General features: G+C 38.3%; 1 protein-coding gene across 9 annotated transcripts in view; it reads right to left on the reverse strand.

Annotated features, from left to right (window-relative positions):
• NVL (nuclear VCP like) overlaps nucleotides 1-12,032 on the reverse strand; it is a 105,534-nt gene that overhangs the window by 13,323 nt on the left and 80,179 nt on the right. For 8 of the 9 annotated variants that reach the window (XM_082389831.1, XM_082389828.1, XM_082389826.1 and 5 more), the window contains 3 exons: nucleotides 7,477-7,553; nucleotides 4,693-4,781; nucleotides 1,700-1,770 (listed from right to left, as the gene is read on the reverse strand). In XM_082389831.1, coding sequence (XP_082245957.1) covers nucleotides 1,700-1,770; nucleotides 4,693-4,781; nucleotides 7,477-7,553 — 237 coding nt within the window. The remainder of the gene's footprint in view (nucleotides 1-1,699; nucleotides 1,771-4,692; nucleotides 4,782-7,476; nucleotides 7,554-12,032) is intronic. The other variant, XM_082389830.1, reaches the window with a different exon arrangement.

Consider the following 12,032-nt stretch of genomic DNA (forward strand, 5'->3'; position numbering starts at 1 on the left):
GTCTCTAAAACAATACACTGAGCAAAAGAAGCGAGACAAATGAGTATATACTGTATGACCGCATGTATGATTGCATTTACATGAAGTTCTACAACAGGCAGAGTTAGAGCATGATGACAGAAGTCAGATCAGGGGTTACCTAGAGCAGCATTTAGAAAGTTCTAAAACAGGCAAAGTTAGAGCATGATGACAGAAGTCAGATCAGGGGTTACCTAGAGCAGCATTTAGAAAGGGACTGACAACTACAGAAGAACACAAGGGACTTTCTGAAGTGATTAAAATGTTCTCTATATTGATTGTAGTGCTGGTTACATTTGCCAAAACTTACAGAACTGTATTTGTGCATTACACAGGTAAATTAAATTTCAATTAAAAAAAGTAAGGTTACAGGATGAGAGTGCCAAATGTGGAGCTATGTTAGTATGTCCTAATTCTTGAAAAGCCTCAAAACTTGGCTGTAGATAAGAAACAATCTCAATTAAAAAAGATTTTCTTTAATGACTAAGTCTTTGGGAGGACACTTATATCAGTACTCTCTTGTTGATCAGAATGAAAACTTCCAGTAAGATTAACTGTAAAACTGTTTCTGATTTTAATTAATAAGATTATCTTATTCAAAGATATTCAATAAAATAAAAACATTTCCTCTAGTATACAAAAATGCCTGAGAGGTCAAAGCAGACTTTCATTTCTCCAAATATGGTAGAAGACCCAGTCCAAGTTCAGCAGACTTGACTTTACTCTAGCAGAAAAAGAAGTAAGTCATCGGCCTAAAAGATACCACCACCAGCCCAAACCCCTTAATTGATTATTTTAGTTAAAAGTGATAAGATGGTCAACTAACTTAGAGCATTTACACCAAGACCGGAGGCACTGGAACAAAGCAACCCATCGCATATATTGGGTTGGCCAAAAAAGTTCGTTCGGGTTTTTCTGTAAGATGTTATGGAAAAACCCGAACGAACTTTTCTGGCCAACCCAGTAAGTGTTTGAACTTGGACTTAAGTGTTTTCAATGAGTAATCATAAACACTGAGCCTGGGGTAATAAATGGCAAACGATTTAAAGGAATTTTTAGTATAGTCAATAAACAGGATCTCGTGGCTAAGGCACATTCTAGGAGTTCAGAAACACAAGATATCCAAGTGAACAAAACTTATCACAACAGTTTTCAATTTATGCATTTCTCAGGGTTGGATATTTTGTTGCTCTCTTTGTAAGTGTCATAGTAACCTGACTTCACTTAATAGCAAACATTTAACTTATTACAAACAGAATACCTCAACACAGTAAGAAATAAATATGGGAAAATCTGGTATTTTTTGTAAGGACAAGTCACAGTGATTTTTAACCCTTCTCTGACCTTATGGTGAAGGTATTTTTAGTCTCCTAAAACTACGGGTAAGTCCATAGTGCGTAGTCTGGGCAGCTTAGGTTGAAGAACATAAGAAATTATTTGTTTAAAAGGGTGAAGCAGGTCCAATAATACTTGAATGAGACTGATTAAAAATTCTGAGCTTGTGGCAACAGACACAAGAGGTCATTTTCTCTTTGTGTTTAGTCTCTAAAAACATTCAACATTACAGTCTCTCAAGAACACTCTCACAGAGGCAACTATTTTGCTTGTTTTCATGAGTTCACATACCTACTACTCTCAATTCTAGTCGCTTTTCTCTTATACCTTTAAGAGCATTGCTTACCTCTTTTGATACAGATGACTTTACTTTCTTGAAAGCTTCTTCAAAGTGCTTCTGACTAACCTTGAGTTCACCTGTGGAGCAAATGCATAAATATACATATCTGGGTACAGTATGCTAATTGTGATTTACAACTTAATTTCTCTTGAGAGACTTCTAAGCATTCAAGGGGAACACTGAGGAAATCAATGATGACACTGTTTCTACTCTTTTTCAGAACAATATTCAAGCCAGATATATTCTGCTCAAGAGTTTTTAGACACTTTTTAATTTTAATTTAATTTACATATACCTGACATTTAATTTTACATAAACGTGTAATGTTTATAATATCCTATATTAAAAAGTGTAATCTTTTTATTTGTAATCTTTTTTTCCCAAGCAATCAAAACAGTTTATTGTGGAACAAATTATACCAAAAAGTACTTTGTCTAGACTTAATTAGAGAAAGATTCTTATCCTTTAAAGAAAACAGTTCATGTGTTTTGTTACTTTGTTTTTCTCCCCAGCTTTATTGAGATATTGTTGGCATATAACACATTTAAGTTTAAGGAGTACAACGTGATGATATTATGGGTGAATATATTGCAAAACAGTTATCACAGTAGGGTTAGTTAACACCTCTATCCCTTCATGATAGTTTTTTTATTTTTGTGGTGATAATTTTTAAGATCTACTTTCTGAACAACTTTCAAGTACAGCTGACCCTTGAACAATGCCAGGGTTAGGAGTGGTGACCCTCAGTCAAAAATCTGCATATAATGTTAAAGTTGGCCCTCCGAATCTGCGGTTCCATTATCTGTGGATTCAACTGAGTGTGGATTGTGTAGTGTTATACTACATATTTACTGAAAAGAATCCACGTGTAAGTGGATCTGCACAGTTCAAACCCATGTTGTTCAAGGGTTAACTGTATATAACATAGTATTGCTAATTAGTACACTGGATCCCCAGAACTTATTCATCTTGTAGCAGGAAGTTTGTAATCTTTGACCAGTATCTCCCCATTTTCCCTACCTTCTGCTCCTCAGATTTTAATGCAGTACCACCCAAAGAAAACTATCACTCATAAACAGATAACCCTTTGTTATCTTTGTACTGTTTACTTTAACTAAATGGCAATGTTCATGAAGAAGAACTAGAACTGTTCTCTTTCAGGATAATTCAAATAAATTTAACTAAGAATGGAAAGTAGAATTCCATAGTATTCAAGAGGGCATACACGTAATTAGATGTTATGGAATTATATCATAATACATAATATATATAGGTCATATCACAACACTGGAATAGAAGGGTGTTTTAATTTCTTATAAGGTTATGCCATCACATAGTAAGAGAAATTTAATAACTAAATGTTAAATAAGGCTTGGTTTACAATTTTAGTATGACAACTTAAGTGATGACAATTTATACTTAAAATAGTAAATTTTATACAGATATTAAGGTAGTGTATTTACCTAAAAGTAAAATACAATGTGTTGCTGAACAGGTCAAATGGAATTGGCCATTACTGATTTCAGGTTCTGTTAAGATATCAATGAAAAGTCCCTGAAGGACAGGCAGCTGCAAATGCAAACTGTAGCAAAGCAGGGATGTCAGAATTTGTTACACGTTTATAAAGTAACATCCAATCAGAATTATTATTATTAAAAAAAAAACACATTTATTTATTTATTTGGCTGTGCCGGGTTTCAGTTGTGGCACGCAGGATCTTCGTTGCCATGTGTGGGATCTTCGTTGTGGCATGCGGGATCTTTAGTTGCGGCATGCGGAATCTAGTTCCCTGACCAGGGATCAAACTTGGGCCCCATGCATTGGGAGCATGGAGTCTTAACCACTGGACCACCAGGGAAGTCCCCAATCAGAATTATTAGTAGCAGCCAATACATATACAGAGGCCTGCTAATTTTTAGTGACAAATCCAAAGATAGTCATCAGATTCAGCTCTCAGGTGGCATACTACCACATAATGATTTCTTATAAGACATACTAATTTTGCTAATTATATCCCACCCACTTCCAAAACGAACTTAAAATAGCTTACAATAAAAGAAGTTCAGATAACTGAATCTTAAACAACCAAAAAAATGAGGGACTTCACAATCAAGATACGTGTGTTGACAAATCTAAGCTAAGCATATGCTACTGCAACTGCAAAGAAAAGTTAGCTCCAAGATTCCTGGTAGCCAAAGAAAAAAGGGAAAAGAATAAAACAAATAAATATGAATAAAGAAAGACATCTTCTGGGAAATCTACTGAATAAAAGGAGATCAACCTAGACTTGAACTTCAGATGAAAGTACAGGTTTTGAGGACAAGGCAGGTCTTTTGAAGAAGGTATTCGACAGTACTGTAAGGAAGACGGCCACTCACTGCAACTGATCAAACAACTGTCCCAGGAACCAAGCAAAGTAGAGGTTATTTCTGTACTTGGCATGGTTGGCCTGCAGGTCACAAATGAATTGTTCTGTAACCCAAATAATACAATCAAAGACACTGTCAAATGCGAAGAACAATGCAAAGCTGTTGACATGGCCCCAAAGGAAAATGTTAAGTATATGGAAAGTTATTTCAATTTTTACTTCTTGTTTGTGTGTTTTCTAAGCTCTTCAATTTAGGCTACATTTTAACAGGAAAGTAGGTATCACCTTAGAAAAAGAATGAGAAAGTTTTCCAGTATTGATAAATAGACCAAACTCATGATGAAGACAGTAAATGGACCTACTTGCCTAACTCTAAACGTTTGTATATGATGATAAGGAAAGACAGAAAACATTTTATTAGGCACCAAATAACTTTGCTATTATTGTAGTTGTCAGCCACAGAGGTTATGTAATATTCCAGAACAGCTGCTAAAGGTCTCATCAGAAAAATGTCAGTTTTAATATCACAGATGATAGATGCTAGGAAATGGACATTTTCCAGGTTAACAGTGATTTTAGGTATCCAGAGTCATAATTAACTAGGACTGAGAGATTCTGTAGAGAACTGTACCTTTTTCACTTCCACTCTTCTGTCTTGCCATTTCCTGCCTCAAGGCACAGATAGAAGCCTCCCGTACCAAAGCAGAGAGATCTGCACCCCTGTAATAAAAGAACCGTTCTTATTCATTTATTCTTAGACACTGCAAGAGCCCAGAAAAAATTCTGACAGCAATTTCTTTTTAAGTCACATATTAAACAATCAGGAAAGACACTAACCAATAAAGGTGGGATAAACTGATCATGGTCAGTAAGAAAGAGGTTTTAGTTTTCACCTAAAATATTTCTAACTTTCAGAAGAAAGGAAATTATGAAGGAAACAATGCAATGAATCATAAATATTCCCATGCTAATCACTATAGATACTAATGATAATATAAAAAGTCTAAAACAACCAGTCAGTAGAAAGCAACTTATACATTATTTATTGTAAAATTTTCATTCACAAGGCCCATGCTAAAGTGCTAACTGGCCCATTACCAGTATATACCATTAGTATATTACCTAATGTCTAAACTAAGCTTATATAAAAAATCATTTATGACCCCTAGTTCAAAAAAGGAAAATACAAAGGCTAAAAAGTCTTTGATGCACTTGATTCAAGCTCAACCTGAATGGATACATCATAAATTACTTAAAATATGACAAGAACTAACAAGCCTTCATTTAATGGTTCTGTGTAATATGCTGAGTCAGCATGGCTCTTGAGTTCAATGAAAGACATTGGGGCTGACAGGTGTTTCAATACATTACATCTTTAACAGGATTCTTACAGATGCTTTGAGAAAGATTTTGAATTGGGGGATTAAAAATCTCATTTCTAGACAAACATTTAACATATAATGTGACAATCCACGTAACTAATAAAATTAAAGACCCACAGAGTTTAAATTATTAACTGAATCCAATCTTTCTGTTGGTTATGTGTTAGGTTTGTAACATTATTTAATAATCACACACATTAACCAATAATGTAACAAGTAGCTGAAGACTGTAGTATTATACTGCCTTTCAAACTGTGAAGACAGTGGCATTAAAACTCAAAACATACAACATTCAACTTTAACCCTAACCCATATTAACTGACTCCTTACGTGGTATAATCCAGAAGATTTGGCCCAGGGTAAGTTCTGCCATCAAAACTGCCTCTGCTACCAACTGAAAATCTTTTCAGATTTTAGCACCCAAACATGTAAACTACTCACTTAAGTCTTACTTTCTTTAGCAGTAAGTTCATTAATTATAGACTGGCATGCATTTGATTCCCAATGAGGGGAAGAGAGACATTCTCCTTAAAGGTAAGGTAGGGCTTTTACATACGCCCCTCACCACCACGGCCTGGGGGACCATTTCCCTTTCACTGAGACAGTCACTGCTTTCTTAAGTGAGCCAAGAGTCCTGACCAGAGTGCGGCAAATCTCTCAGGCGCGTTGGGGTTGAGGTGGCAGAACAAAGATCAAGACTCAGATCCCTAGATGTTCATATACGAAAAAACTGGACATTAAACTTTGGATCCCGGCCACATGCCCTAAAAATGACCAGCATGGTTTCAAGTGGAATCATCCTAATAAGAGACGGTTATGTGGGCTTCCCTGGTGGCACAGTGGTTAAGAATCCGCCTGCCAATGCAGGGGACACGGGTTAGAGCCCTGGTCCAAGAAGATCCCACATGCCGCGGAGCAACTAAGTCCGTGCGCCACAACTACTGAGCCTGCGCTCTACAGCCCGTGCACCACAACTACTGAGCCCGTGCACCACAATTACTGAGCCTGCGTGCCTACAGCCCGTGCTCCGCAACAAGAGAAGCCACCGCAATGAGAAGCCTGCGCACCGCAAGGAAGAGCAGCCCCTGCTCGCCACAACTAGAAAAAGCCCGCGTGCAGCAACGAAGACCCAACACAGCCAAAAATGAATGAATAAATAAATAAATAAATTTATTTTTTAAAAAAAAAAAAAGAGAGAGACGGTTATGAGAAATTCTTCAACCAGAACTGGAAAGAACCGAGTGCCTATATCAGTACCAGTGGCTATGTTCCTTGGATATAAATTTACACTGCTGAATAATAGACTCCTGAAGACCTCAAAGATTAAAACACTGCTTTCCTTGACTGACTTAGCTTCAGAAAGCACATTATTTGACCTTGACCTAGAGGAATATCATGAACACCCTAGTATATTGTGGACAATCAACAGGGTTTTTTAAATAAGCCAGAGGGAGAGATGTCCCCTGTTAGTCCAATGTGAATTTCATTTTCTTCCCTGTGAACCAAAATTAGGAGAGTTAACAAATTTACTTAAAAACACATGTAGGAAACAACAAAAACAACCACCACCACACACATATGAAAGCTGAAGGCAGAAATATTTGACCTCCTGCTTTTACTACAGGCTGTGTGAATATTAACAGGTGTGCTGTGAAAAATGCATTCTGAGGCTTGAAAAACTTGTAGATTATTTTCTTTTAAATGCTGAAGCACCTCGATAATTTGGCAGCTGGTAATGAAATGTTTGCTTTAATATTCTGGAACGACAGAGACAATTTGTGAAAGGCAGTGATGGTGGTCAGGGTAGCTGAGTACCAAGAGTGAACATATGAGAGGATTCCCCTTACTCCTGGGAACTCCTCAGAGCCTCAAAATGGGTAGTACCTTCTCTAAGAAGGAAGAAGGAGGAAAAGCCAGACGCTGGGTGCTTTACAGGATTCCTAATTTAATCCTCCCAACATCATTCTCCCTCATTTTGCACATGAGAAAACTGAGCCTCAGAGAGTTAACTGATTGGAGATGGAGATACTCACGTATAGCAATCACAGCGAAGGTCACCAGCAACTGCTTCCAAATTTACATCTGCATCCAGTGGGGGTTTGGTGCCATTCTGAGTAAGAGAGAAAAATCCACTTTCATTGAGGCTTTAAAGATCTATATTTTCCCACATAATAGGTTCTAAATAAATAGTAACGGCTGCTTGACTAAATGAATATAATTGACTCCCAGACTAGTGTTACAGATTTTTACAAATTTCAATTTTGAGAAATGAGGTTAAGAAGTAGATCCCAAACTTGGGAAAGCTAAAGGCAAACAATTTATGCTGGTGAAGTCTGAAGAACCTGTAAGTACTATAGCAAAAACAAAACACCAAGAACAAAACCCACCACCCTCAATCTTTCCAAAGGTGAAGAATCACACTTCCTTTCCCTGATATGGCAAGTACATAAGCAGTGATTAGTTTTGATGTGCATATGTGCTTAGTTTTGGTGTGAGGCTGGCTAGGAAGGGAGAAATAACATTGAACGTGGCCAAGAGAGAACAATCAGCAAACTGCTCTACAAAAAAAAGCCAAAAGCCCTCTGTGCTCAATGTGTTCTTTCCTAACCCTTTATCTAAATCTCAACCCTGACTTTGGTGCCAATTCCCCTTCAGCTCATACTAAGAGATGCTAGAAAGGACAAGTATCAGAACAGCCTTAGAATTCCAACACCACTTAACACGGTACCTTGCATGTATACAGTACATATTTAATAACATTTTTAGTGACTTAAACTGCAGAGGCAAACAAAACAGTTCTTAGTGACTTAAAGTACAGGACATTGTTAAGATGGTAGGTCTGTGAGTATTTGCTTTATTATTCTGATTTATTCTGATTCATAACTTAAATCTACATTGCATATTGTCTTTCTTTGGTAGCAAATACTACATGGAAATAAACAGTTTAAGAAGAAACACACAGGAAAAAAGTAAATAAACATATGTCATTAAGCCTCAAGTGTAAATATTAGCTCGGCAGGTGCTCCAAGCAGAGGGTCAGACGACCCAGCACCTTGAGCTATCACCTGCTTCTGGTCCATGCTCAGAGGGTGTCCTCTCATGTCCTCCCAGCTGGGCATGTTTAAGAATTTAATCAACTGTACATCTGCTAGCTGCTATTATTTGATAAAATGCAAATGTTCATCTAACACAGGTTCAAGAAACAGTTATGTTTCCCATTCAATCTACTTCGACCTGCGAAATAAACATGGGAAAATAAACTCTCTGTGTGACCTCAGGAAACAATCTTTGTGCTTTTTTCTTTTCTCCCTCTGGCTGTGTGTAAAACTGGACGGTCAGACTGCGTGATCCATAAGTTTCCTTCAATCTCCTCAGTTAACCTTGTGCGGATAGAGGTGGGCAGTGCCTGAAGGAAGCAGGAGGCCAGCTTCTGTGGCTCTGGTAATGTTCTCTCTTTTACTGTGGTAAAATTTACGTAACAAAATTTATCATTTTAACCATTTAAAAATGTATAGTTTAGTGGCATTAATTACATTCACGTTACTGTGCAACCATCAATCTCTAAAACATAACCAGCCACCTTCCCAAAATGGAACTTTGTGTTAAGGGACAACCCTCCCCTCCCCTACTCCCTCCCCGCCAGCCCCTGGCAGCCACCATTCTACTTTCTGTCTCCATGAAATTAACTGCTAATATTCTTTCTTGAAGGTTTTGTTTATAAAAACGCATGAAGTTGGACATTTAATGATATGTCTACTTTTCTGTACGTGCATTATACTTTAATAAAAAGCTCTGAAAAGTGGAAATAACACTGAACCAGGAATTTAAAAACTTGAGTTCTGAAGTTCAAATCTGCAACTGAATGGACATTTGGTAAGGCCCCAAATCTTTATTGCGTATTTTCGTAATTAAAAAAACCCAGCATCTTTTTTTTTAATTTAAAAAAATTTTTATTTTTGGCCATGCATCTTGTGGGATCTTAGTTCCCTGACCAGGGATTGAACCCGGGTTCACAGCACTGAGTCCTAACCACTGGACCACCAGGGAATTCCCCCCAAAACCCAGTATCTTATCTCCAGATAAGTAGAGATAATTTGGTGCTATATTTGGGAGGGGAAGGGGAAGTCTTGTTTAAATAGTGATGATGAACAGGTAATAAGGATTTATCATGATGGAGAATAGAAATGTTTGGACTTTCCAAGCTATGTCGGAAGTGGGAAAGCCTGAGGACACTGCCCTGTTGAGTCCCTCAATCTACCAGTAGCAGGAGGTAGGGGGTGGGGCAAGAGGCTACCTCATTAGGCATGAGCCCTTTTGAGATTCTTTAATGTTCTTAAGAAACTATTAGGGCTTATCTGGTGGCACAGTGGTTGAGAATCCGCCTGCCAATGCAGGGGACACAGGTTCGAGCCCTGGCCTGGGAAGATCTCACATGCACGGGGCAACTAAGCCCGTGTGCAACAACTACTGAGCCTGTGCTCTAGAGCCCATGAGCCACAACTACTGAGCCCATGCGCCACAACTACTGAAGCTCACGTGCCTAGAGCCCGTGCTCCGCAACAAGAGAAGCCAACGCAATGAGAAAGGAAGGAAGGAGGGAAGGAGGGAGGGAGGGAAGGAAGGAAGGAAGGAAGGAAGGAAGAAACTATCAACCCTACCTTGATGGTCACCCAGCACATGGATGTTCCCTGTGCTGCTAGAGAATTTTACCTCAAACTATCTACTGTCCTGTTTTTTTTGTTTGTTTTTAATTTATTTTTGGCTGTGTTGGGTCTTCATTGCTGTGTGCGGGCTTTCTCTAGTTGTGGCAAGAGGGGGCTTCTCTTGTTGCGGAGCACAAGCTCTAGGCATGCGGGCTTCAGTAGTTGAGGCACTCGGGCTCAGTAGTTGCAACTCTCGGGTCCTAGAGCGTGTGGGCTTCAGTAGTTGTGGCATGTGGGCTCAGTAGTGTGGCTTGTGGGCTCTAGAGCGCAGGCTCAGTAGTTGTGGCACACGGGCTTAGTTGCTCTGCGGCATGTGGGATGTTGCCGGACCAGGGATTGAACCCGTGCCCCTGCACTGGCAGGTGGATTCTTAACCACTGTGCTACCAGGGAAGTCCCTACTGTCCTGTTTTAATCAAAAGCTCAATCATAAGAAATTGATTCATGGAGGACTGCCTGAGGATAATTCTTTTATACTTCTCAATATCTAAATTCTATTCTTGGGTCAAGCCGGACTTTCATAAAGGCTCACACATCCTCAAAGTGCATTTCTTTGACCTTTCATGAAGTTGTTTTTAATGAACTGGCTTTTAGTTATGTCCGCAGCTTACATGAGGAGAACCACCAGCTTCAGTCCTGAAAGGCTTATTATTGTGTTTATGATAGGGATATTGGTAAAAACGTCTATCACAACTGAGGGTCTTCTTTATGAGAACCCAGAGGAGAAATTTTTCTCACAACTGCATACGGGGAGCAATTGCCAACTTGCCATATTTAGGGCACTCTTTAAGTTAAATCTTTTGAGAAAGCTCAATATATAAAGGAACACAATAAAAAAATGCTTATCTAAAAGTAATATTTTAGAAAAATAATTCTTAGAAATTTAGATTCCCGAAATTTTCTAATTCTTAGGAGATTAATTTTTTAGAAAAATAAACCCCCAAAATACTATCAATTGAAAGAAAGTAACAAACTGCCTTTTTTTGGGGGGGTGTGGTCTACATAGGATACTTCCAAAAGTTTCAATAGCAACATTACTTTCTTTTTTTTTTTTTTAAAGATTTATTGATTGATTGATTGCTATGTTGGGTCTTCGTTTCTGTGCTAGGGTGTTCTCTAGTTGCGGCAAGCGGGGGCCACTCTTCATCGTGGTGCGCGGGCCTTTCACTATCGTGGCCTCTCTTGTTGCGGAGCACAGGCTCCAGACGCGCAGGCTCAGTAGTTGTGGCTCGCAGGCCTAGTTGCTCCACGGCATGTGGGATCCTCCCAGACCAGGGCTCAAACCCGTGTCCCCTGCATTAGCAGGCAGATTCTCAACCACTGCGCCACCAGGGAAGCCCCAACATTACTTTCCAATTAGTAGAAATAAGGGCTGAGGAATCCCTGTATAGTTAAAATCTAATTATTCTTAACTGAAATGTGGCAGTAAGAATGTGACCTGCAGTAAGAAGTAAAATGGCAGGTGAATTCTATGCATTGTCAAGTGGGAGCAATGAGAAAATTTTAAATGGCATATTACAAAGCTTATAAAACCAAGTATATAAATAGTTTAGAGAATCATTTATTAAAATATTTATATATATTAAATATTTAGAACTTTTTATACTAACTTTGTTTTCTTCACTACTGGTTTTATTATCTCTTAATAAAGCTCTAATGGATATCTCAAATAATTTCATAACTAGAGAAAGCCGAACCAAAAGAATTATTAGAAAAAGGAAAATAGTCTCTTAAGAAGTTACAGCCCACAAATATAATATGATTCTATTCATATGAGGTACCTAGAGTAGTCAAATTCATAGAGACAGAAAGTAGAATGGCGGTTGCCAGGGCTTGGGGGAGGGTGGAATGGGGAGTTACTGTTTAATGGGTACAGATTTTCAGGCT

Source organism: Balaenoptera borealis (assembly GCF_965194805.1).
Source record: "Balaenoptera borealis genome assembly, chromosome: 1".
Taxonomy (NCBI): Eukaryota; Metazoa; Chordata; class Mammalia; order Artiodactyla; family Balaenopteridae; genus Balaenoptera; species Balaenoptera borealis.